Source organism: Rhamphochromis sp. 'chilingali' (genome assembly GCF_963969265.1).
Source record: "Rhamphochromis sp. 'chilingali' genome assembly, chromosome: 9".
NCBI classification, from domain to species: Eukaryota; Metazoa; Chordata; class Actinopteri; order Cichliformes; family Cichlidae; genus Rhamphochromis; species Rhamphochromis sp. 'chilingali'.
The window spans coordinates 34,761,628-34,788,804 of record NC_137936.1 but is presented as its reverse complement, the minus strand read 5'-3'; the positions used below and the strand labels follow the sequence as shown (position 1 = coordinate 34,788,804).

Below are 27,177 nucleotides of genomic sequence, written 5' to 3'. Positions count from 1 at the left end.
CCTGACCCAGGGAACAGCACTACCTTGACTTTTTGACCTGTCTTAGGAGACATAAGGAGTATAAGTTGTAAAAACATGCAGATTTGCATGTTTACATTACAGCTATGTTTGCAGCATTAAATTAATTAAAAAATCCGTAATAATCCTGACAGAAGACATCAAAAGATTAAAAAAATATGTCTAAGCGTCAGGAAACATCTGGTTCCATCCTCATATCTGACACATCCATCTCCTCTGATGGATGTAAAGATGAGAACAGTGGATGCTGGAGCACTTATTTCTAAAATGGGAAATTCTTGTACAGCCAAGTGTTACTCTAAAATGATGTTGATCAATTATGATACATTATACAGTTGCATTGTTTGCCTTGAGATCACTTAAAGAGCAGGAAGTATTGAAGGAAATGTCTTCTCTTCCCCTCCTCGTGGGAGAATAAACTATGTGAACTGCATTTTACATGAGTACATACAGTATAACCTAGTTTAAATTAGCATCACCACTAAAATGAATGAAGTCTTCCAGCCATTAATCAGTGTTGAGTTTTATATAACAGAAAGGGGTGCACTAAAATGCCACTGACTTCCATTTGCTCTTTTCATCCTCTACAGTCCTATTAGATCAAATCAAATCAAATTCAAATTTTTGTCACATACACAGTCATACACAGTACGATATGCAGTGAAAGGCTTACACAACTGCTCGTGACCTAAAGGAAAAAAAAGGCTATGAATAAGATAGGAAATAAATATGAAAATTAAAAAGGGTAAATTTAACTAGGAAGGAATAAAATAAAATATAAAAATTAAAGTTAAAAATGAAATAACTGTACAACAACAGATTAGAATGAAGGGTAAATTTAACTGGGAAAGAATAAGATAAAATATATAAATTAAAGTTGAAAATAAAATAACTGTACAGCAAAATACACAAATACACAGTATAGAAATATATAAGAATGTATGAAGAAATATAAACATATATATACAATAACAGCAGCTGTACAAGTATTAAATGGAAATGAAGAAATATAATGTCCAGTGTTGTGCAATCCACATTTGTAAGCGTCTTGTGCAGTGCAAATATGCTTAAAGTGATTTAGTGATGAAGTGATTCGATTAGATGACCACGCATCTAATCGAATTAGTGTAAACAAAGTCCAGAATGTCCAGTGTGTGTGTAAGAACCATATGTGTGGGTCAGTACTATGTGATGGTGTGTCTGTCCTGCATGGTGCTGTTCCCGAACCAGGTTGAGATGTTTCCCGTCAGGATGCTCTCTATGGTGCACGAGTAAAAGTTCCTGAGCACCTTGGAGTTCAGTCGGAAGTCTCTCAAGCGTCTGAGGTGGTAGAGACGCTGTCGGGCCTTTTTCATCACAGTGTTGATGTGACAGGACCATGACAGGTCCTGTGTGATGTGAACGCCGAGGTATTTGAAGCTGTCCACTCTCTCCACTGGGCACTCGTTGATGACAGGGGTCTGGTAGTTCCTCTCCTGCTTAGTGCTGAAGTCCACTATCAACTCCTTTGTCTTACTGACGTTTAGAAGGAGGTTGTTCCTAGATCAGCTACAGTCTCTAGCTACTAAACATTCACAAACCAAGTATCAGCTGATGTCCTTAAATTAATAAATCACGCATGGCCCACTGGCATATACGGTGTCTAAGCAAGGCAAGGCAAGTTTATTTGTATAGCACAATTCAACAACAAGGTGATTCAAAGTGCTTTACAGAGACATTAGAAACAAGCAGATCTCCCTTCCTAAAAAACATGACTTCTGAGGCTTTGTAATGGTCATGTTTCCAGATAATGTGAAGTTAATGCGATTTTACAGCAGCCAGTCCAGAAATGCTTTCAGAGAACAAACTTTCAGAGAACAAACAATGACTTTGATGTTGAATAATTGAAACCACAGTCTGCAAAATGAATCACTGTCTGCGTGTTTTTTGACCTGGTTTTAAAGAACACACGAGCTGCCTGAAACAGACAAAATACCTTCGATGCATTTTACATGGGGCATGATACTTTTAACTTTTTATTCGTGTAGTCAGGGTGTTTTTAAAATAAGACATTTCTGTTCAGAAAGTAAGGACAAAAAGACTACATGGAAACTATGCAAGGATTACAACTTGCTGACAAGGGAGAATCGTAAAAAGGATGGGCATTACCCGACCCGAACCCACACTCTAACCATTTATCACCGAAGCAGTTGTCAGTGCAGCTGTTTCATTTGAAAACAACAAATGTGTTGAACAGAGATGTGGAGGGGAATATTTGAAGCTGAGCGTGTAAAACAACCCTTTAAAGTGAACCAAAATTTAAATAGCCAAAGCCTCCATTTAACACTCCGTCGTAGAGAAAATTCCATTATAAAAGGAAGCGGCTTTAAATCATGCTGACGGTTGGGGCAAAAGCAATATGCATATATTGTTCTTCATTAGAAAGAAAAATCACTTAGGAGTTTCAAGATGTAAAAAAAAACATGTTTCCAAAGAAAGAAAGTGCTGCTTTTAAAAAAAAAAAAAAAAAGCTAATGGGACACGGCCTGATCATATATAACATTTTCTCTTTACTTTAGTTTATAAAAGTCAGATTACTATAACAAAGTGTTCACAAGGCAAGAGTAAACAAGAACATGAAAGTGAGTACGTCCTGTAAAGTAGGGCACAAAGTAGGGCACATTCATATCTTTCCAAAGGTTAGTCCCATTGCAGACTCTCCTAAGAGGTTTATAAATTCCCCATGAATGCATCACTTCAATAGCAACAAGCATTACGAGGAAAGATGGGTCTTGATTCCTTTTGGTAAACTTCTATGCACTAAAATGCCCGCATCGTTACAGATTCTGGTATTCTTAGCACAAATGCTCTACTTAGGATGTGTTCCACCTGGCCACCTGTGAGAAAGTCTAAAGCTGCTCTATATCTTCCATATTCCAACTTAAGTTGCTTTTAGAACAAACAACCTATTGATTCTCCACTTCAGTAATAACATAACGCTGACAGGTCTTATCCACCACAGAGCAGATGTTAGAAGAAAGATGAGGTTTCATCTTCAGTCATAACACTGCAAGTGTGATCTGCTGAATATGGAGAAATAACATTTTTTCATAAGAAAAGTTGGGGTTATTTAAATTATTCTTAGGATTTCATGCACATTGGTCTCAGAGTAGTCATTAAAAGCAGGATGCAGTTGCAGTATAAAACTTTTGAATCATGATTTTAACTTAAGTTAAAAACTATAAGATTTTTTTCTCTTATGGACCTTAATTTGGAATAGCTGTCTAAGCTATTCCAAATTAAGGTCCATAAATTATTCTTTTCCGGAGTAGTAATGGAGAGAAAGTTTTATTTATTTATATATATAGCTTCAAAGTCTTTACAGCATACTGTTTAACTAGGAGTAACTGCTTGAAATGTCGAGCTACTTTCGGATTTTGTTTTTCATTAAATCTGGTTTCTGTCTAACCAAAACGTGCCCAATATTCGGTCTCATTTTAGCTCTTTTTAACCATTTATTCTCATTTTCTATTATTCACTTCATATGCACAGAAACTAGTTTTTAACTTCCAGGAAAGATCATGGTGTGGGTTAAAATACACCTCAACTGTAAACAAATACATAACGCATAGTATATAAAAATATACTATATAAAAGGTTGTATCAGCAGGTGTGATCGAAATACAATTGTTATACCATATGAGCTATGACACAAGACACTATATATAAGTTATTGAATAATATTGTACATTTATTATACATCCAAGACAAAACTAAACATAAATTATAATATTGCTAATATTTTTTAGATATTTACACAGAGACATTCTAATAACTATTTACTCAAGTTTATTATCCATCATTGTTACTATAACCATAGTAACACTTTATAAGTTTTACCAAGACAGGACGTGCTTAGTAACTACCACGTTTCTATTATTCAGTGCATTCTGACGGTGTCATCATATTATATTCTTCGCCTAATTCCAGTGGGATTTATATTTCAATTACTAATGAAAAATAACTAGCAGGGGTTGTAGGAGAGAATATTTTCTTTGAGTTTTTCTGTCATTATAACGAAACAGAGAATACATTTGGCTGGAAGCAACAGAACAATTCATAATGTCAAATTCCTGTCATAGGAGATTGTTAAGAGCTGCTGAGAAGTAATTGTTGTGTGGAGGTAGACCCTGTATACGCAATAATGTCCTACTGATGTGCACTTCTTCTTGATTTGCTTTGGCATGTTATTTCATCTGATGTTAGAAATAAATATATCTCTCTTACAGAGCAGTAAGGGTGCTGAACCTGCTGTACATGTGTTTTTTTCCTCAATCATAGGGCTCTGGTGACAATCTATATGCCAAAAAGCATTTGATTCTGTTAGATGAATGGTATTATTTTACATTATGGATGGAATTATCCTAGCCTATCCTATCCTATGCTATACTGTACTATATTGAAAACAATAAAATACATACAATAAAAATTAATATATACCCAAGACTATTCAATTGATTTCATTTCAAAAACAGAAGAAGATATTTGGAATTGAGGTAAAGAACAAGAAAACCGAGTATGAGATGTTAACAGACAAGCAAAAGTTTACCTTTTGAACCTGATTATAGGTCAGACTAAATGTGCAGTCCTTAATGTTCAAAACCATTTAGTAAGTAGACATATTTCTGATAACAAAAATGTTTGAATAAGTAACTCCCTTGAAAAAGTTAAATGTAAAAAAACTACATAAAGTAGAAATGCATTTCAGTCACAACTGAGATAGAAATTCATGATAATTTTAAAGAGCTCTTTAAAAACTGAAAAGCAAAGCATGAAAATTAAAGTAAGATAGGAAGCCAAAGGTCCTTTCATAATAACACAAGAGAAACGAGATACAGTGGTTAACAGCATGCTTACTCTCGAGGAGAATCTTTAGCTGGAAATTAGTCATTTGTTTGTTATTATAATATTTATCTAATTTCTCTACCAAGGCTGACTGTTGGAGGTCCTGCATCAAATTACCTCAACATCCATGACAAATTTATTTAGAGCTTGGACTCCAAACTCTAAGCTACTCCCTGATTATTGGGCAATAATCAGGGAGTAGCTTAAGAAAGGGATATGAAATAACTAGATTGACCTAATTTACAAAATATATATTACTGAGATGACTCCATTGGTCTCAATGTTCTGTTTATTTAAAAACACAAAGATGATTTAACAAAAAGAAATAAAGCTTTGTTGGAGCATAAAAAGAGGACAGTTCTTCTTCTTATTATTATTATTATTATTATTTATGTTTTCACTTTTAGGGCCTAAAAAATGTAAATGCTGACCCATCAGAACTTTGCCTTTCCTAAAATTATCGATTGTGCACTTAATACATGCCAAGATGCATCCCAGTATGGTAGATGTTGATGTGAGCCAGTCTTTTTACGTATTTTCTTCTGTAAATAAATCTTAAATCTAAAAGCGTTCTCTCTTTGCACACTAAGAAATGCGTGCCTTCTGTTGCACTGTCAAAAGCAATCACAAAATAAAAATGGATCATTTTGTGCCTCAATGAAAAAAAGAAAATTGCATCTGACACAATGACAAATATCAGTTTAGCAAAATCACAAAATATTTTTTTCTCAACAAAACAAGTCTCTGGTGTAATACAAGAGACATACACACATACAAGAGACACGGCAGCCGCTTTTGCAGTCATCTTTGTCTGTTTACTTAATTTATTAATAATCCCAGAGCAAATACTGCATAAGCTACAGCTTCACTTCAATCTAATTTCCTGAAAATTGCTCATGAAAACTATAATGAACCAATCTGAGGGGGAAGTCTGTACAACAAAAAGTAATTTCATTAAAATTAGCTGAATGCATTAAACATCACGCACCAATAATATTGATGCATTAATGCTGGAGTCTCCCGGGGCTACTGGCACAAATAACAACTACAGTAAGCGCTTGCAATGCTTATATCTTCTCACTGCCAAATTTTACAAACCCAAGGTGCCCTTAAGAGCCCTATACAGTGTGACGTAGGAGGCATCTACAGGTGCATTCACTGTGCATTCAGACCAAACTGATCCGGCTAACCGACAGTGAGTATGGAGCTACAGTATCATTGTGAAGTAGCACAGTTCTTGGTAGACTGTGCCATTACCATGAGGTAAAATGAGTAAAACAAACAACTGATTATGACACAGACATAGGTATGTGTACAGATGTCCAACTCTTGAAATACGAAGTCTATCCTGTGCGCATTTGGCAATAAATTTGTTGCTAGAAAAAATATCTTGGCTGCAGCTGTGTTAACATGACTCATAATAATTTGTAAACAGCACCCGCAGCACCCAAACAATGCAGTTTGACAGGAAGAAGCTTTATTTTGTGTGGCATGTTCTTCCAAGTTTGGGCTACAATCCAGAATCTCAGAATAATTTTAATTGGGTGGAAAAACTTATTCAAGCATGCAGAGGAAAGAAGATTCACTTGAAGAGTCATTCATGCAAATCCCCCCCCCCCCCCCCCCTTTTTTTTTTTTCTCCATCCAGATTGTTTGGGGCATAATAACAAGTGGAAGGATGTGGAGAAATAACAAGCATGCATTGTGACAAATTATTCATCACCAAGCATATTATGTACTGTTTACTCACCGTTTTTGTCTGCTCTGCGGAAAATCTGGAAAACAAAAAGAGGGGGGAGAGGATGGTTTTTATTTCTAGCATAGGATCACTGAAGGGATTCTTGCAATAAGCAGGTGTAAATTATTAAGAATCATGGCAGTTTGTCAAAAACACAATAGGATGTTTAACGCCTGCGGTTCGTTTATCCTGGTGCACAGACTAGAAAGATGACAAGAAGAAGGACATTTACAAAGGCTGTTATACTCTGCATGAGTGAGTCATGTTAGGTTGAAAGCAAATTGATAGTGTCAGTTCTAAAATAGGTTGAACAATTATCATTCTAAAGTAAACAGTCATTTACTTCAGAAGTGATAATTGTACGGTAACGCCACACTATGTTTATTGTCTATTTGTTTGACTCACTGATGCTTTTTCATTAATTTCTTAGGAGGGCCAATATGGTAGGTAGTAAGAAGGATAATCATTTGCTATATGTATTATACACAATTCTGTTAAATATACAGTATGCAATAATATGCAAGAGTAACAGTAAGTCACAAATAATGGGGACTCCAAACACAAGATACTATCTGATCCACTTGCAGCTTATTTTCTCTGGCATGCAGCTTTGTCTGCAAACAACACAGAAGTCCACCTTTCACTAAATCCTTTTTTCACTATGAGCATCTGAACATTTGACAGCAGGAAAAGCAGAAACAAAGCTCCTGCATTAGTTTACTGTTTTGCTTACTTCAACATAGCCATCGTATCAGTTTTATAACGCGGTAACAATGTTCGTTTGAAGCCATTTCATGGATTATCAGTCTAATCACAACGATGCTGCGCTGTATATAAACAATGCTGTGTAATCTTAATAGATTTGGCTTCCTCCATTCTGTTCCCTGTGGGGGACTCTCATGTACAAAACTGGCTTGAATTAACAGTAGCGGATGGAGCACTTACGTCAGTTGTATTATTTAATACACCAATGATGACTATACGAAGACAAAACTATGACTGCACACACCACATCACTCAGCTGCAGCAAAAAAACACCAAAACAAATACAGATTTTGTTTTATATATATATATATAACTGGTCTGTGTTTGATAGTAGTTACTGTTGCAATTGTTATGGAGTTTAAAAAAAGATAGAATCTTCTTGTTTTTAGCTGAGTTTTGAACCACCAGTAATGGCAACTTATAAAAAGCCCACTTCTCAAGCTGAAAAAAACACCCATCAGATAAAATCAACAGTATAGATTATTCACTAAAAGTAGAAAAATCACTAAAACTGAGGAAAGCCATTTGTTTTCTGACACGCAAAAGACAAATGTCCACACAACAGGATAAAGCTCAGGGTTGATCCTGTAAAGCCTGTGCGACTGCTTTGAGAAAAAGAGTTGCTTTTTGGTCAACATGTAAAAATCTACTTGTTTCATTTCTTTTTTCTTTAGCTCAGTGAAAACATTATTGTCCAGAAAATAGAAAGTGGACTGTTTGGCTTCACCAAACAACATAAAATAGAAGCAAAACAGAAAGCTATACCAACACACCATCAATAAATAACAGCGGTAAAACAGGGCTTTAGATCTAGATTTAAAGATCACAGCCACAACACAGCGACTAAAGTAACTATTGTGAAGGCTAAATATATTTTTCAAAGCGTTTGAATACACAATCAAATAAAACTCAAGTCTACTGTGCACTGAGATGTGTTTCTTGAAAATATGAACATGAAACTTAGATTTTTAAACCAATTTTAGTTTAATCTGTGCACTATAATAAGAATTTCACAAATATTAATGCAGCCACACAAACAAACATATATGTGCATTTGTAGCTGTATGCAGCTTGGTTGTCATTCAGGTGAGCAGAAAACAATAGCTTCATTAAGCGAGTTTGAATGCAAGATCTGCAATGAAAACAACAGATTCGTAATTTGTTCTCTTTTATTGATTCTCTTTCACTCCCTGAGACATTTATGTCCAGTGTTAAGCAGCACAACTGCCGTGCTCATTGGTTTTGACCTACAGTTTATTAATCCTGCAGAATTTGGTCCTCGTTTTAATTTGCTATAGGTCAACAAGCTCAAGGTTTGCACTTGTGCCCTCAGTGTGTCTGTCTGTCTCTCCACTGCTTCAATCCTGACTTATAACAAGAGCCGGGTCATAACGACTCACTTCACGAAACACTGGCTGCTCTATTTTTGATTCCTCATCCTATTAAAAGCAACATTGCACTTGGATTGCACATAGAAAGGACAATCAGAACACTCTACTTATCTTACATGAATACAAATTTGATGTTGTACCGGCTTTAGGGTTCTGTCACTGCACAATCTCAGTCAGCAGCTTGTTCTTTTTCACTTTGGCACTGTGACCCATCTAGCCAACATTTTCCACTCCTCCTCTATTCCAGGAAGATCAGGTATAGCGTTAAATGTGTTTGTTGTTTGGCTGTGGCTTTTGACTCTCCGGTGTCAGGAGACGATAATGCATCATTTACAGCAAGCCCAGGAAAGGTCAGACCTGCTTCCCATTGTGTTGCTGTTCTGATGTCATGGTGGAGGGTATTAAGACGGTGGGTTATCTCAGGCTCTGCTTTCACACCACTTGGTGCAATGCTTAATAAAAAAGACATAACATCACCAAAACAACCCTAATAAATATGCTTTGTTGTTAGTAAATGCCAGATGATTTACTTTCTGTGACAATCCAAAATATCATATTTTTCTTTCTCAGTAGCAGCAAAAGAAGAGAAGAAGCAGAAATAAGTGCCAGGAATCAAGAAAGCCTAAGAAAAGCAGGCCTGCTGCATTCACAAAACAAAGACTCTAAGAAGAGTAGCCAACAATGTAAATGATGAAACAGCCTCATACAACCCTAGCACAATCAGTCACTTTTAAAGGTTTGCTTTTTCTTTGATTTGTTGCAATCTTTGCATCTCTAATGTTAGTGACTGGCTCAGTATCCTGCAATTGATGCACTGATGTGCAGATCTGTCTGCAAATTAAAGCTTATATGTTGCATGCAAAACCAAGCAACGTGCTTTTATAATAAATCAGTTTAATTGTTACAAACAATTACAAAATGTTCTGAATCAATTAGCATTTAGTCATTAATCCCCTGTCATTCTGTTGTGTATGTCTCGTAACCACTTGAAAATCAGTAGGTAGCACTGCAATAACAAAGGATTCACATTACTCGCTTTTACTTTAGGAACACAAAATCTTTATGCAGACTTAAACCTGTACTAATGGAAATGTCAAACCAACACAAAAGATTAAAATTCTTAAAATCTCTCAGCTGTCCCAGGGGAATATTTGGTCAATCTACAGCTAGGAATGTTTCCAGTCTTGGAACATGGTGCTTCTGCACCAAATAAAAGTGGAAAGCAATAAAAAGAAAGAATGAGGAGAAAAATGCAATGCACAGAGCAACATGGCACTTAAATTCAAGACAGCATGTCCGTTTCTGACTGAGACTGATTATTATTGTATTCAGTACTGTCTCCTACACACAGTGTTTTAAACAATTTAAGCATAATTATATTTTGAGCATAGAACCGTCAAGCTGAATGGTCTTTTTTGTGTGTTAGTGCTCAGTCAACAGAAAAGCTCAAGGCCGAAGACTGAATATGAGAAGCACTTCAATCACATACCCCATTCAGGGACAGTGCACACTTTTAAATAGACATTTCTGCAAAAGTAATGTCCTTGTCTACACAAGGTTGTAGTCAAAGGGAAATGGAAAGCTTCAAGCTAGTGAGAGCTCAGATTTGGAAACATCACTGGTCTGCTAACCTCTAACAAGATGACAAGCTGGATGGTGGTTTCTATGGCAGCATTGCAGGTTAATAAGGCTGTTACTGTTTTGAGCACAACTTAGGGTAAGCTGCGCATTATAAATCATAGCACCATTTTTGAGTTGATCACTTAGTTTGTTTGTTTGTTTGTTTGTTTAATACATATATATTGAATAGGTTCACTGTTATGCACGTATTGCCTCTGAAAGCCCAGAAGTGTTTGCATCTGTGCGTAACAAAAAGAGGAGAACCCCCAGCAGTCCCTAAACCTGTCAGACTGGGGGCTTAATTTATCATGCAGAGACAGCAGCTGCAGCTGCAGCTTTTCCTACTTTCCTACGCACACGCGCGTACATGGCGAAGCGCACACCACACAACATCTGATAACGATGCAGTTTTCATTTCCACTAAATTCTCTAGAAAGTAATAAGTAAATAAGAGGGAGAGAGAAAAAACATTTAAATTTGCAGCACTATATCAACTCAGACCAGATCTTTTCTTTTCTTTTTTCTTTTTTTTTCATTCAATCTAATATTATTTGAACAATGAATATATTTAGATTTACAGTTAATATAAAAATACAAGAAAAATGAATGAAAAGCAAAAGCGTCAACAATGTGTTGCATCAGTAACACTAATACATGAGTAAGAGAGCGGATCCACTCACATCATGAAAAATAGTAAGCCCCTGTCCGGCATTGTGCGGCGGCTGCTGTTGCTGCTGAGCCCGAAGATGCTTCTGTTTGGCCGACTGCAGGCACATAGTGATCATCTCTGTACAAGCCAGCATCTTCGACCGCAACGAAACACGTCTAAATCAAACTGTTGAAGTCTAGAAGGCTAAAGTAAAATGAAGATGTTGCTATGGACGAGATTAGGGCTCCAGGTGCGAGAGATGACAAGTGCAAGCAGGCAGGCGGCAGGCGGGGACTCGGGGACGCTCTGCAACTTTGTGGTGCGCAGCTGAACAGACCCGCCAGCCCCTCCTGCTGGAGCCGCTGTGATTGGCTCGTTTATCAGCATCTGGATTAAACTGATCATCACTAAAGCTTCTTATCTTCCCATAACCCTTTGTATATCTTTTTTTTTTCGGTTTGAACGCAAAGACACACTATTAAAACTAGAGCTGCAATATACGACCAACTTGCCCTCGGAGTGCTCATTCATCGCCAGAGATGTTAATACCGATAAAAAAAAGGGCTTATTTTAAAGGGCTTCCGTTGTTCTTAAGTTAAATATACAGCGAATGTAATTAATCTGAATTAAATATTAGGTCCAAAGTTGTAAAACCTGAATGTTAAAATGAGTTCAGCCTTTGACATACACTGCCATCTGCTGGATGCGAGAAGTCACCATTTCAGATGGGGGTTTTTTTGTTTGTTTTTTTAAAGGGGGTGAATTTATAATTAGATTTCATGCATCGGCTGTTATTTATTTTTGGACTTATTCGTGTGGTTTTTAGTTTTACAATAATGCATTTAACTGATTTAGATAGGAACAAAAAAGTGTCAACGAGGGGTGGAGCGAAATAAATTCCAAAGCGATCCTTTAAAAATATCTCTTCCTGGGCGTGAGTCAGTTTCACTTTCCGTTCTACCTGACAGGGACTGAGAAGTGAGAAAGCGACGCTAGAGTGGTACTTCTGACTTCTACTTGGCTCTCTTTGGCCCTATAGCTGCCTTTCTTAACCTTAAGCCGAACTTGGAAAGGCTCTGTCGGATGAGGACTGAGGAAGTATTGCCTGAAATAGTTTTAAAGGCAGCTGTGTTTCGTTACAGCTGCCAAGCAGCTTAATAATTTTATTACCTCCCGTGTAGTAATGGCTTCAGAGGTGGCACCCAGGGTCGATCTGACTGAGGGTAAGCAGCTCAATTAACTTTCGATTTTGTTATGAAGACTCCAAATACTTCTTGACAACTACGTTTTATAAGATCTCAGAGCTGTCCTAGTAAAACAGAAAGCGTTTTGTGTGTGTCACTGCTTGCTATCGATTTCTTAGTGTAGAGATTGTGAAAGTGTCACTGTTGTTTTGGTAAGACTCAACGCTTTATATTGTCAAAATCAACAGACAAGCCACTATCAATTTCGTAATGTTCATTTACCATTGCTACGTACGTGTATGTTGGCATAGAGGATAGAAAGAAATCAATTGATAATACGAAGAATTAAAGAAAAACGAGTTATGTTGACAATAAGTCACGTGACGCCCCTCTTCCTTTGCTCGCGATGAAGCGGAGGAGCTTGCCCGGTCTCTGACTGAAGCCCTCAGCAGCGGGGACTCTGAAGAAGCAGCTAAACTGTGCCAGAGGCTGACTCAGCTCTCCGTCCGGGTGTCAGTCAACATCAACAGTCAGATCTACCCCCAGGAATCCATAAGGTGGGACACAGCAGTGTGTGGGGATATGCCTGTGTGTACTTCCCTGTTTCTTAAAATGCCTCCATGACAGTAATACCACAGACGCTGCTGTTTATGGGGGAAGAGTTCCCCTTTTTATTTTTAGATGGGCTCTGTTTTAATTTGGAAGCATGCAATGTAAACAAGAATTAAGGCCAAGTGCCAAAAAAACAAAACATGCATATATGACTGTTTGTCTGTGGTTACATGCTGGAAATACCAAAATAAGAACACGAATGAATGGACATGAATGTTCAAGTGAAAATAGTAGAGGGCTGACATGTTCTGTTGTTCCTGTTCTACAGGTTGAAGGTTGGAGTGGAGGATGGACAGTCAGAAGACAATATCCCTGTGATTCTTGAGGTTGCTACTGGCATGACAATTGCACAATTAAAAGACAAGGTACTGATGTGAAAGCACACGCAACACAAGAGGCAATTTTCTTCTGTTCTTTTATTATTATTTTTTTTTACGTAAATATTTTCTTACCAACCTATGATACATTACACATATAAAACCTAAAATGGAGCTGAGCTATGATCTATTAAAGGCTACTTGTGAAGTTTTCTTGTAACCAAAAATGTTTATGCATCACTCATAATAATGCAGTGAGTGTATCATGGAGTGTATCATTTGTCAGTAAAGCCTTGCCCCTAAATGCAATTCAGTATTGTTTATATCAGTGTTTATCAGCAAGCAGTCTTTTCTATTTTTATTTTAAATTCAGCTTTATTTCAGACTTCGTGTCCAAAGTGAGTTTGCTCATTTCAATTTTAGTCTTGTTTTTAGAAGTTTCACTGTTAGTTTTACTGTTTTATTGTCTAGCACGTATACACTAAAGGTAAAAGTTAGGAAAGTCATTATAAGTATTATAAAGATTGTAAGTATCCTATTACCTTAAAAACACAAAACGTTTTTCAAACAGTTGACTCATTCTTGTAGATATCCAAAGTCTTAATAAACATCTTCATCAAAGTCTCCTCAGCCAAGCTGTGATAACAAATTTTTTGTTACGGTTTGGAGGAGGACTCAAGCGCAGGACTCCGGTTCTGATGCTCACAAGAAGGATTTATTTACAATTCACCTGGTGTATATACAAGAAGGTGCGGGGGGTGCTATATACAGCTGAGTGAGGGAAGAAGGGGTCTCCAGGGAAGTCCAGGGGGGAAGCACGCGTTCTTCAGATCATCCACACAAACGATCACAGGCTCACACTCCGACACTGCCACACAGAAATCACACAGGGGAAAATCCAGGAAGCTCTGTAGGCAGGGAGTCAGGGTTAAGTACGACACACAAAGGAAAATACTCTTAACTAGACTTGCTGTAGCTTGGCTTCACTAACGCATGGTAGACAACGATCCAGCGATGAACAGCAGTCGCCTCCTGGTTTAACTGCTGATCGTCTTAATGAGACCCAGGTGTCTTATCTGTCGAGGGCCTGGGCCAAGGGCGTGAACCCACAGTGAGTTTCGCGCCGGCGAGAGAGAGAGAGAGAGAGAGAGAGAGAGAGAGAGAGAGAGAGAGAGAGAGAGAGAGCTGATCAGCTGATCAGCTGATCCGCCTGGCCATGACATTTTTACCAAACGAATAAATACTAAAACTAAGGATGTTTCCTCTTTTCTATTTTTTATTTCATTTGAGTTCATGTTCCAAGTTCACAAAATCATTTCAGTTGGTTTTATTTTTCCAAAGTCTAGTATGTATTATTTTTTTTAAATGTTAGTTAAGTAAAAGTTTTTTCACATGTAGTTTTAGTTTTCAGTTTGGTGTTAGTTAACTATAGTAACCTTACCACATACACACAGTAGCAAAGTTGTGCACCGATTCATACAAAAACAGCCCCACAGTGCTACAAGAGATCAAAACCCTCCTGACCATTCTTGATGTCTTCTATGCATTAAAGTGTTTATTACCCTTTAGGAAGTGGTAGTACACCAGCTGGCTTATGTTATTGTCTTTAAAGTTTCACTGCATTTTGTTAAGCCACATTGAAATTCCAGTGGACGAGTTACTTTTTCTTTTCTTTTATATTCAAAGATCAGCCAAGATTTTGGGTTCCACCCACTGCTGCAGCGCTGGGTGATTGGGAAGCGGCTAGCTCAGGACCAGGAAACATTATATAGCCATGGGATTCGAAATAGTGGAGACCAGGCTTTCCTGTTTATCAGGTCTGCCCATGCTGCTCATCTCACACGGCATCAGCACAACCTGGACCAGGAGCAACAACGTATAGATGGTAAGTAGTAAACAGTTGTCTTACCTTTTGAACGATAAGAAGAAGTGCTTTGGCTATGATAAATACAGACAGCAAAGTATGCCGTATTGATGTTTAATAACACTGAAGTTTTATACAATTAAAATATATTATTAGGTATCATGGAGTCGATGCAATCACTGCAGCTGTTTCCCAGAGGTCTGGATGGAGGTGGTGGTGAGAAGATAGTTCCTCCTCCTCTTCCTCCTAGAGACCAAACTGCTACTGTACCCAAGCCTCCTGTGGCTCCTAAACCTCAGGTCAGAACACAACTAGACCCTGCTTTAGCAATGGGCCTGCACATATAATTGTTTAAATACAGTAGTGCATGTTTTAGAGATGTGTAAACATATTGTATGTCTTGCAGTTGGGATGGGCCTGTTCAGTGTGTACATATCTGAACAAGCCAACACGTCCTGGCTGTGAGATGTGCGGAGGGGAACGGCCAGCAGAATACACTGTGCCTGACATCTACCAGCCAGATGAGGAGGAGATTAAGAGGATCCAGCAGGAAACACTTGCCATGATGCAGTACGAACAGGTAAAAGTGCTGCTTGTTAAAAAACAGCTAAAATTAAATCCTTTTAACACGGTCTCACATTTATGTGTGAAATAACCCTAATCACCTGGGGTCATGGGAAAACCTGAAATATTATAGGAAATAAGATTTGTGCTTGACAGGTTTTAAAGAAAAATTTAATGTTTATATTAAAACATCGGTATATTTGTTATAAAAGAAACAGACAGAAAGAAAGAGAAAAACCATCAGTTTAATTAACTCATTAAATCTTGTTTTTGTGTCACTTTTTTGTTTAAATTCCACATTTTAAACTACGCATTGTTCCTAGATGATTTGCCACACATTACCATTAAAGAATAATGAGAGCTGACTTTCGGGCCACAATAAAACTTCTCAGCTTTCACTTTCTATCTTCGGGAAAAGCTAAATTACTATGTTTGTAATGAGTCATGCAGTTTATCTGAACCTCTGCTGCGCATGCTACTCTGTGATAAAGGCTCAGCGGATGGAACGAGAAGAGAACTATTTGCACTTGTTGGCAACAGAAGAACAGAACCTTATCCCAAATGCCAACGAGGCAGATTGTCCAATTTGCTTCAGTAATCTGCAGCCAGGAGAGGGCATCGTGCTCAGAGAATGTCTCCATACCTTCTGCAGGTATGACAGAAAATAGCTTTGTAACATGACAGAAAAATTATCAAATTCTGTCTGCTTTCTTGGTCACTTTCTGATTAGCTAACATTGACCTTTACACCACCCATACCATATCCCAACTTCCCTGCTGCTAGACCTTCGCAATAACGTCCTTTACCAAAGTGCATCTAATGTCATCATCAATTTGATGCCTGTACAAATCTAGCCATTGCATTTACTACTGTTACTACTAACTGTACAGTGGAGTTACATGACACACTTGACTTACAACTGACTTTTGAAAAAAGAGCCTTTATTTAAAAACAAAACAAAACAGAAAAGATTTGGCATTTTAGTAGTATGAGTCAGAGGGGAAATATGCAGGAAATGGTCTGGGGGAGAACTAGGCCCCTGCAATAGTCTTTCTCATATGGGCTGCCAGCTCGGCAAGATGGGCTACAGTGGTGAGTTTTCTTGCATGTACTGCCTGGTTCACTCACAACATTTCAGTGGGATTTAAATCTTTAGCTAATTTATTCTGTACCCCTCAAGCATCTTTTTGAACCATGTCTTGGTGCAAGTCTTGTTTTAGACCCGAAACACCTTCTTCTCCTATAATTTTAACTACATGTGTCATTTCTTTTGTGTATATCAACTTTATGCATATGCAGTGTTTCATATGTATGCTCGTTTTGAATAATAAGAGTCAGTGTATGCAAAATGTGCTTTGTGCTTAATATTTTATGTATATAATGACGTGTATGTGATTACTCAGGGAGTGTCTAAAAGGGACAATAGTAAACAGTCAAGATGCTGAGGTGTCCTGTCCTGACAACTGTGACAGCAAATTACTGGACCGAGAGATCAAAGAGGTGAGTGTAAGCCACGGGGACACAACCTTAACCTTCACATGGTCTATGTTTGACAGTCATACATCACCTTTCCCAAAAAATAACACAGACAATAACTTTAAGAGAAGCAAATATGTTGACAGCCACACAGTATGTAATCTCTTACTCTTCATATGTCTCTGTTATTGTTTATGGTATAATCCTGGGTCCAGCTGCTCACGGAAGAGGAACACCAGCGGTTTCTGGAGTTGCGTCTGAGCATTGCAGAGAGCCGCTCAGAGCACAGCTTCCACTGTCAGACTCCCAACTGTCGTGGGTGGTGCATCTATGAGGATGAAGTCAATGAATTTCACTGTGAACTCTGCGACGAAACCAACTGCATTCTCTGCAGGGTACCTTTGTTACGTTAATACCTTAACTGAACAAAGTTTCATTTCGTGTAATAGAGAGGGCGCCAGATGTAAAGGACGTATATTTTTCAGGCCATCCACAAAGACATGAATTGCAAGGACTACCAGGATGACCTGCGTGTAAGAGCAGAGAATGATGAAGCAGCTCAGAAAACTAAACAGATGCTGGAGGTAAGTCAACTTTAAAGTGCTTTGTTAATTACCCTGAACAGTGAAAATCTATGAATGCTGGCAAAGCAAAGCAATGTGGATCAAGAAGCAGAACACAAATGACATTACAAACAAAATAATACATTGTCTCTTATCAAGGACTATAATTTTTCTCTTATCCAGAGTGAAATAAACCAAATAGGCAATTTTGTAGAATCTTAACCCTGTAAAATAAATCATAGAACAATCAGTCTTTTTTTTTTTTACAATTAAATGTTCTTTCATTAATGGCTGCTTAAGGAGGTAGTTTCCAAATCCTCAGGTGTATCTTAGACTAGTGTCATTATTAAGGGTGAAGCAAGCTTTGGGAAGCCTTTGTTTCTCTGTGGCGGAAACAAGGGCTGTGGTGATCTGTTGCGCTCTTAACACCTTCTGTCTAATAACCTTGTGGTATTCAACACATGCTGTAAATGTATCTGTTCTGTTTAGTTGCATGCAGTGGCTAGGTCCATCTTTTATATGCAGGCTATGGCAAGGATTTAGGCATTGGATTGATACGGGGCTTTACTTTATGGAATACAGCAAAGTTAGATCATATTATATTCAGATTTTGAGTCAAGTGGATAAATTGTATTATGTTGATGTTTTTCTGTACTTTTTAAAATCACCCTCTCAGGCATTTTCCTCTATGGCTACTTCACACTGTTTCACTGTATTCAACTACAGAGCCTGCTGCAGAATGGGGAAGCCATGAAATGCCCACGGTGTGACATCATTGTCCAGAAAAAAGATGGATGTGACTGGATCTGCTGCTTGATGTGCAAAACAGAAATCTGTTGGGTCACTAAACAAGCTCGATGGGGCCCAAATGTAAATATATATGCATTAAGATAGATAAACATATTCAGAAAGGTTTCTCTATTGTGTGTCTGAGACATGGTTCTCATTTCTTTCTTTTCTTTTTTACAGGGCAGCGGTGACATAACTGGTGGATGTAGATGTCGAGTCAATAATCAGCCCTGTCATCCTAACTGCCAAAACTGTCACTGAGGGAAGAACACTAATAAACTCATATTAGAACCTCCAGTGAAAGCGATTACACTGTCTGGATAAATTCAAACCACGTCTCGTGCTCAGATCTCCGATTTAATGGTAGTTTGATTTATTTCACCCTCTCTTTCACTGGTATATGGACAAAACTCATCATCTATCTTGCTTGCAATGCATCCAGGTGTATTAAAAACTGTTGTTAGTACAGTGTGAGGGGGAAAACAGTTATACTTGGAGTTTTTTTGCCACAATACCTTCTTATCTCTAGCTATTGCTTTCTTCTAGTTCAATGAGCCAATTGTGATACTATTTACTTGAGTTTGGATTCGACTCAGAATTTATCAGAACACGCATACTGAGGTAACATTTTACTTTTCTGAACAAAGATGCAAAAGGTCTTTGTGCTTATACAGTATATAATATTAGCACTCCAAAGATGACGGTGCATGATAAGGGCTTTCTTGTTTATTTTGTCTATAAAGTCTGATGATAAATAGCAATATTTTTCATTAATTTATTTTACAACTAAGAATTTTATCTATCAAACACCAGGGCAGTTGTGGTTATAAGTACTATTAAGGTCTTACCAATATAAATGGTCAGCACTTTCTGTTTAAAGTTACTGTTTTTGTTTGATATGTTATTAAAATAAATGGCTGGTTATGGGATTGTTCAGTCGACAAATCAGACTTTTCTTTTTGTTTACATTGAATGAATGTACTCATAATGAAAAACAGATTGCTCTAATGCACTTAATGGCTATAAAGTATCATGTGTATAATGTCTTTCTCTGCAACTAATTCCTGTATTAATTCCTAAAGAATTACAGGAACTAAATTACTACACATAAATTATATGTGATGTTGCATTAAAGCTTGTTGTTAGGCTTTACATTCTATGTCTTGAGTCATGAAGCACCATGTATTTTAAATATGGACATTATGATGTAACTGTATATCTAAACAGATTTTAAAAATGAGCTTAAGATCAGCTCAAGCATCTGACGATGTTCAACTTTGTCATCTTCTGTATCCTTAATTATTATTTCTTATTAGAACCATAGCACTAATCTAAATATGTTAAGAAGCCTAAGGAACTGAAGTCACAAAGGACAATTGAGGCTAATGTGGTCTAGCAGAAGCCGTCAGAGGGCAGCTAAAACCTGAATTTGAGAAATCCTGAAAAACACACTATATAGTCATAGAAAATATTCTGAATAAAAACGTAAGCCTGAATCCAAATGCATAAAACCTTTTCACTCTAGTTTATTAGCATTCTCTTGTACAACTTTACATTAGTAGACAGTCCAATAGTAACAAAAATAAACATAAAAGGCAGATAAATCATTTAGTGCAATGAAAATAAATGAACACCGCTGAGTGCAGATACGTCCTGCATTACAATGCTCAACAACTAAGCTCTTAGGAGCATAAGAGCATCCTTGGACATGTGCCAGTCACCTTCATTTCAGTCAGCTTGCAGATCCCTTACCAGCTGAATGAGAGGCTCAATACAAGGCCAATAAACCAATCAAACACAGCACAGCACTGGAGCATCAAGCCTTCAGCTTCACATAGAAAAAAAGCATCAAATAAAATCACTTTGATGAGTTTCACCCAATTAAGAAGTTTTTAGAGGACTACCAGTTCTGTGTCCCGGTAGGGGGCAAGAACTCAAGGCTGATATTTGAAACAAGAACTGTGGGTTTTCAAATGACTGACAATAAACGAAACCCTATTAAAATGAAATCTCTTATTTAAGGATGTGATTTTAATGTCAATGACTGGAACAATCTGGTACCGTGGACCAATTCTACACTCAAATCACTTTACAAAGGAGCATCTGCTCAAATCAAGCAAAAAAAAAAATCACGTATAAATCTAAAATATTAGACAGAATTAATATGAAGGCCCAGGCACTTCTCTAAAAGGAGCACCCTTCCAAACAAACTGAGTAAAAGCAACTATCAAATCAAAGTGATTTTACAAAACTAATGCAGTCAGTACAAGCCAGGTCTGCTATACTGCTAATAAGAAGACAACAATATCAACTTAATTTTACTTATTCCACCTCTGATATTTACGGTTACTAGGCATTTGGTGAATGACCATATTGTGGGAACTATTAGGATATGACCATCTTCTCTAGAATTTTTTTTTTTTTTTTTTTTTTTACATAAACTAGTTATTTGGGTACACAAAACACAAACTCATTTTCAGGTGTGTGTGTGTGCAAGCATTAAATAACTTAAAAGTTATCACTTAGCTACTCTTATACTATTTTCCTGGGCGATGAAAGCTATATTGTATTGCGAGGGCATATTCTCAAATATATGTTTAGGCAAACAAAAACTTCAAGTAAGCTACAATGTATTTACTTTTGTAAGACCAGTTTCATTTAACCAAGTCATGGGTAACAGCTGCTGATGTGTTAAAGATACTCGGTCCTTTAGAGAAGATACCTTTATACGCTTACTGAAAGGGTTAAACATAACTAATGAAATACACAAAATGATCTAAAAATAATGAAATGGTGACCTTTAAAGTGCCTGCGTGTCATGTTTCTATACAGTTACTTACCTTAAAATTAACAAACAGTAAATTTTACAAAGCGAGAATTCAGGAATTCCCTATTTGGTCCAGGTATCAAATAGATTACAAATGGTTTGTGACTGCGCACACACTCAACTACACACACAAACACACACATTCACTCAGGCGCTCGTAATTGGCAGCAGTTTCAAATGTAGTGAGTCTGCCAAGTTTTCTGCAAATCCCTGTGAGGATAATGCCTTCAAATTATTTTAATACTAAATATAAATAAGCTTTCGTGATGACCATCAATAATGGTTCTTATACATAGTCTCTTCATTATATTCTTCAATTCAGAACAACAGCAGCATTTACACTGGTGCCTATTCAGGAATTACAAAGCAAAAAGGCTTGACAAACCCTACACAGAGTAGAAAGACATCCTCGACTTTAGAGAGTGCACCCAGACAGTGTTGCCGACTCCGCGGTTTGTGGTTTAAACCATTAAAGGGTTCTTGATAGCAGACCCACCAGCTTGATTTAGTAGAGGACAGAATACATGGAGTGTTGGTGTAAAAGAAAAGCAGTTCAAGGAAATAAGTCTAGCTTGGGGGCCCACTCAAGAGCAGTATTGACCACAGCAAGAGCTGCTGCCCCTAAAGCCACTGTGAGACCCATGACTGCAAGTCGAACAAACCGCCGTGCTGCTGAAGGTTGGGCCACTGCAACTACAGAGCTCACTCCTGAGCTCTCCAGTGCAGCCTGCTTTTGTCTGCGTCTGCGACGGAGAACTGAGTCTGGTCGTTGCTGCGCAGATGCAAGTTCAAAGTCCTTAAAGGTAGAGCTTGCCATGCTTAAAGAGACAGATACATGTAGAGAGACAGAAAAAGGTTTTATTGAAAGTGAGTAACTGCAGTTTTTGAAGTAGAAGAAACTAAAATGTGAGTATTAGTATATAAGAAAAATCAGTGATGACAGTTTCATACAACTAAAATAACTATAAGAACTTACCTTTCATGTGAAGCAGCCTCTCTAGCCAATTCAGACGGGGGAAACTGTACAAAGAGGTCTCCTGCTCGGCTGATGAGCGTCTCATAGGGTAGATCCTGGGGAATCTGGGATAGCAGGTGATGAACCATGGCCATATCACATTCACACTCCAATACCTCCTCCTCTCTGTACAGCACGATCTACAACATAAATACAATTTGCATACCAATATAAACATAGAGATGTAAACAGCATATTTGTCAAGGAAAACAATGATACATTCATACAGAAATAAGAAGCCATTCCCATTAGAGATGTAATCATTTAAAATAACACACCCGACTAAATTAAACTAAATAGGGGCAACTTAAAAAGAAGAACTGATCTGACATCACTGCATTGATCTAATAATAATAATACTAATAAAGGGATTGATTGATTAGCCACATATAATGTCAATAAATGCTCAACCATTACCAAATTGGTTTCCACAACCCTCATGAATACAACATTATCCATATCTTCAGCTGTCACAATGGCCTTTGCACAGTGAAAAAATATGAGCTTTCCATATGCACAAATGGAGATTATATAAATGGTTTATTCTTACACTGATTTAGAATATGTAATTCATGTAGTGTTAAAGTAACTTGATGTTTGGGGAGTGTCTCTGAGAGACAAACCAGGAAACAGGAAACTCACCACAGCAGCAAAATAGATGGGCATCAATGGATGGCAGGCCAGGAAGAAGTCATACAACCGGACAACATGGCGGAAGTCTGATAGGACATGGCCAAACCATGTGATGAGCCAACTGAGAGCAAAGACTGTACCCACCTCAGCCCTTAAAATGACAAGTGATGAGATCAGCTTACAATGACACACACAACTATTTAGTTTGCCAACTGCTCCACTTAAAGTACTCTATATAGCACCTACAACCAGAAATTTCTACAACTTTATATACTTTATATATTTATGATATAATCAGGAACTGAAAATCAAACATGAAGGCCAGCTGTAATGGTAACCTTTGGTTGCAGCCTTAATGACGTGGATGCCTTACAACTGAAACTTGAGCTATCATAATTGGATCAGTGTGATGTAAGAGCAGTCACCCTTCATTCCTTCACCTAAAACAGCTTTCATTTTATAGTTGTACCTGTTTTAACATTAACCTTAGCTGTTTAAAGGAGACACCGCTGTAGATATGCCAAAGTAGTAAAGGGTCATACTAATGATCATCATTAGTATGATGATGTACTGTCATTACAACAGACGCTAAAAGATTTTCTGTCTAAAGGAAAAAAATTACTATTGCATGCACAATTCTTTACTGTAAATTTAAGAAGCTAATATTAAAAGTTGGGTATGCAATCTCAGGCTTGTCATTTAACACACTAAAAAATAAAAATGCAAGGTTTAACATCCTCTTGTATCCTAATGCAGAACAAAACCCATTTGGCCTACTTTCACTAGAATAGGAGTGAATCTTACTGTTGCATGAAGTCATGCACCTCAGGGTTGACCCTTTCAATGATGGGCATCAGATAGTTAAGAATGTGTTTTGTGTTGTCCATAGTGGGATCCATGAAGTCCCTGAGAAAGAGAATAAGACAGACAGCATTTTTTTAATACCTCACAGTATGATTTTTATTGAAGCATAAAGCAATAAGGACAGACTGTGCATACAAAAAAAAAAGTGGAAGATTAAGTAGCAGAGAAAATAACCTGCTGTAGATTCATTTGTGTCTGTGATAAGTACCTGAGGTGATGTGTGGAGAGCTTCTCCACTAGAGCAGTTGCAAGACGCTCTCCCACAACTAATAAAAAGGTCACGACAATGTCATGGTATCCTTGGTAGTAGTGCAGCTGGGGATTACGTTGCAGAACTCTGAGGATGATGTCGATTAACTCTTCCTGGAGACCCTCTCTCTGCTCATCTGGCATACCTATGCATGCATAGCCAAAATAGCGCTATATGAATCGAAAGTGCATTGAGTGCTCAAAATTAAATAGACCAGCCCGTTCAGCATTTTTCAAATAAAATACAGCTGTTAGCTTACATTGGCATTCAAAATGTCTCCACAACTAAAAAAATAATAACTATGTAATTCAAATTTGGAGTTAGGCTAACCACCATAGTAGCTCTTTCAACTAAAGTTTATTTAGCTGAAAAAGATGGAAAAGCAATTTCAGTGCATGTCGTTTGAGTATATCCTATGAATTCTCAATTGTCTTGGTTTGAGAATTGGATTTGTAATGGGAAAAATCTAGTTAACCCTCACATTTATTGGGGCGATCGTGGCTCAAGAGTTGGCAGTTCGTCTTGTAATCAGAAGGTTGCCGGTTCGAGCCCCGGCTCGGACAGTCTTGGTCGTTGTGTCCTTGGGCAAGACACTTCACCTACCGCCTACTGGTGATGACCAGAGGGGTGATGGCGCGATATGGCAGCCTCGCTTCTGTCAGTCTGCCCCAGGGCAGCTGTGGCTACAATTGTAGCTTGCCTCCACCAGTGTGTGAATGAGAGTGAATGAATAGTGGAATTGTAAAGCGGTTTGGATGCCCAGAAAAGCGCTATATAAATGCAATCCATTATTATTACATTTAGATGTAGGTGGTTAGAATTTCACTGTATGATTTTTGTATAGCCTTTGTAGGCTTAGCCGAAGTATATGTGTCAGGATGACATGGTGAAAAACTGCTTTGCTTTGCTTAACAATGTTTCACTATGTTATCTGCTAACTGTTGGGGTGTAGAAGGACGAAACTCCCTAGCTGACCAGTGCCAGGAGCTTCCTGGGAAAAGATAGTGGGAGTTGCCCTCTCCCCAGTAACATCCCGTGGGACAGAAACCTGCTGTAACTAAAAGATACACAGAGTTGTGTGTGAGGGTATAAAAGAGGAGCTGAGATGTCCCAAGGTCAGAGCTGGAATGACTGAACTGTGATGTGTGTTGGCTCTCCTTCATGCAGTAATAAAATAGCTTGACCACAGCTCTGACCATGTTGCAGACATTCTTTTTTACAGAAAATACCACGACAGATTCCTGCAGTGGAGAGCAATAGATATAGCTGCAACGAAGCCAAGTGGCTACCAGCAAAGGCCACTATATCAGCTAGTAGCAGCAAAGCCATTTTCATATTGCATTGATAATTACAATATTAAATGCAGATTATTTTTCAGGTGGATAACTACCGAATTTAAAAGGTTACAATGGAAGAAACAGTGTTTTGTCAACAATGTATGGGCAAAACATTAAAACATTTCTCAACAAAACTTCTAGCCAATTATACCATAACCCACTACAAGGCCAATAATATATAAAGAACGATGGTGACCCTGTGCCCATGTCAGCAAAGGCAAGGCAAGGCAAGGCAAGTTTATTTGTATAGCACAATTCAACAACAAGGTGATTCAAAGTGCTTTACAGAGACAAAGGTTAAAAATATACAAGATTTGCAAGTAGAATTTGCCAACCCAGTTCAGTTTTCCCATAACATCTGGGATATGCTTCAGCCCCCCCAAGCCATGAATTGGGAAAGCAGTTAAGAAACTGGAGGAATTTATAGTTGTATTAGAAATGATGACACAGTCACTCTATATCATGTCTACAGTGTGTGTATGTAGACACAATTGGCCATGGATTGGTCACTCACCAGGTGGGAACCTCCGTAGTGAACGCTGGACATCCAGCAACACCTGGTTGTAGTCTTTGTTATTTTCTCGGTCTACAGTGTCTGAAAAAATGAAAATGTTGCCACCAGCAATTACTGTATGATGCATTGACTGCTAGCCTTTGTATTAGGAGGTGCGAGACGCGCAACTGCATATCGTCAACAATTATAATACCTGGCTCTTGATTCAAGACATCAAGGGGGACGTTGAGGAGCTTAGGCCAGACCTGGCACCGTATCTCATCGGTCAGCAGTCCTCCTTCACTGATAGCCATCCTCCTCAGAGCTGCTACGTCCACTGGACTCACACTCAGTGCCTGTGTGATATCCGCTATTTTCCTCTTCCGTCTGGTGTCCCAGTCTGGAACAGACAACATCGTTTCACTGTTAGAAGCTATGCTCCCACATTTGTTTATTTATTTGTTAGCAAAGCGCCCCGAAGTGTACTCAAACAGTTGACATGACACAGTTAGCGACCGTTACCTTGCTTTCCATTCACTGGCGACGATGTTCCAACATTTCTAGACTTCTTCATGGTGTCTGTACGTCTTGATGCGTCCTCGTTAGATAGCACTACTTTCCATTCTCCCTAGTTTTTGCTAACTCCGTTTTAGCCTTGCGTGGCTGTCAATGAAAACTGTTTAATTACCAATGCTAGCCCCATGAAAACACGGCCTGGTAGATAACTAGCTATTCAGTGTTAGCTATTTACTAAGCTCGCGCTACACTGCCCTGGTTCCATAGCGGCTATTTTTAGGAACACAGCCATCATTGCTGGGACCACTGACAAACAGGTTAACAACCGCCTACCAGCACTTGGATTAAATCGAAAAACCGGCTACATGTTTACATTGGCGGAAGCAACCAAGTATACAGCTGATACAGTTAGCCTAGCCGCTCATACGGAGTGATGACGTAGCAGGAAAGAAAAGCAGGAAGAGGAGGAGGAGGGGTAGGGTCGACCCAATTTTTACTGTAAAGAAACGAAACTTTAGAAACAGGAAAACACTAACAAAAAAAACAAAACATCAGGCAATACTTATCTACCGGGTTTATATAATACATAAACTAGAACTGTCTGCAAACTGTGTGGAACAGTATTTTCCTTGATATAAAATTATGACTTAACAACCAATTTATAATGATAATAATAAAAATTATAAACAATTCTGAGAGATTGTGGTGCTGTCTAAAATCTTTTTTTAAGTAAATGATAAACTTAAGCAGGCCTAATTTGGAATGGGATGCGTTTATAACAAATATAAGAATTAAATGTGATCAAAGA

At 38.0% G+C, this 27,177-nt stretch overlaps 3 protein-coding genes across 5 annotated transcripts in view; 1 reads left to right on the top strand and 2 right to left on the bottom strand.

Annotated features, from left to right (window-relative positions):
* necab3 (N-terminal EF-hand calcium binding protein 3) overlaps positions 1-11,354 on the bottom strand; it is a 44,643-nt gene extending 33,289 nt beyond the window's left edge. The window contains exons 1-2 of the mRNA XM_080890727.1: positions 11,097-11,354; positions 6,653-6,677 (exon numbers count right to left, since the gene is read on the bottom strand). Coding sequence (XP_080746853.1) covers positions 6,653-6,677; positions 11,097-11,219 — 148 coding nt within the window. The 5' untranslated portion in view covers positions 11,220-11,354. The remainder of the gene's footprint in view (positions 1-6,652; positions 6,678-11,096) is intronic.
* A 680-nt stretch (positions 11,355-12,034) lies between these two features.
* On the top strand, positions 12,035-19,759 carry rbck1 (RanBP-type and C3HC4-type zinc finger containing 1). The gene is made up of 12 exons (XM_080890836.1): positions 12,035-12,288; positions 12,662-12,806; positions 13,130-13,226; positions 14,865-15,063; positions 15,199-15,341; positions 15,449-15,622; positions 16,098-16,258; positions 17,010-17,106; positions 17,298-17,477; positions 17,568-17,666; positions 18,372-18,515; positions 18,615-19,759. The coding sequence occupies exons 1-12, from the start codon at positions 12,249-12,251 to the stop codon at positions 18,693-18,695; spliced, it is 1,560 nt and encodes a 519-aa protein (XP_080746962.1). The 5' UTR covers positions 12,035-12,248; the 3' UTR covers positions 18,696-19,759.
* On the bottom strand, positions 13,266-26,801 carry tbc1d20 (TBC1 domain family, member 20). 3 transcript variants are annotated; one of them, XR_013972713.1, is made up of 9 exons: positions 26,376-26,801; positions 26,068-26,253; positions 25,875-25,955; positions 23,982-24,168; positions 23,714-23,815; positions 22,919-23,060; positions 22,238-22,416; positions 14,170-14,265; positions 13,268-14,086 (listed from the first exon to the last, which is right to left on the bottom strand). XR_013972713.1 is itself a non-coding variant. In XM_080890838.1 (8 exons), the coding sequence occupies exons 1-8, from the start codon at positions 26,425-26,427 to the stop codon at positions 14,232-14,234; spliced, it is 963 nt and encodes a 320-aa protein (XP_080746964.1). In that variant the 5' UTR covers positions 26,428-26,801; the 3' UTR covers positions 13,266-14,231. The 3 variants fall into 3 exon arrangements, 2 of the variants coding, with proteins under 2 accessions (XP_080746964.1, XP_080746963.1); XM_080890838.1 differs by having other exon boundaries at positions 13,266-14,265; XM_080890837.1 differs by lacking the exons at positions 13,268-14,086; positions 14,170-14,265 and adding an exon at positions 19,968-22,079.
* Positions 26,802-27,177: the final 376 nt, after the last annotated feature.

What these genes read in the sequence shown, in the direction of transcription:
- rbck1 (XM_080890836.1), top strand. Translation starts at nt 12,249, where the DNA reads ATGGCTTCAGAGGTGGCACCCAGGGTCGATCTGACTGAGG. An exon ending in TACCCCCAGGAATCCATAAG is followed by an intron (nt 12,807 to 13,129) that starts GTGGGACACAGC and finishes CCTGTTCTACAG; the next exon opens with GTTGAAGGTTGGAGTGGAGG. An exon ending in TGGACCGAGAGATCAAAGAG is followed by an intron (nt 17,107 to 17,297) that starts GTGAGTGTAAGC and finishes TCCTGGGTCCAG; the next exon opens with CTGCTCACGGAAGAGGAACA.
- tbc1d20 (XM_080890837.1), bottom strand. Translation starts at nt 26,427, where the DNA reads ATGAAGAAGTCTAGAAATGTTGGAACATCGTCGCCAGTGAATGGAAAG. An exon ending in GCCAGTGAATGGAAAGCAAG is followed by an intron (nt 26,254 to 26,375) that starts GTAACGGTCGCT and finishes TGTCTGTTCCAG; the next exon opens with ACTGGGACACCAGACGGAAG. An exon ending in CTCTCCACACATCACCTCAG is followed by an intron (nt 23,816 to 23,981) that starts GTACTTATCACA and finishes TCTCTTTCTCAG; the next exon opens with GGACTTCATGGATCCCACTA.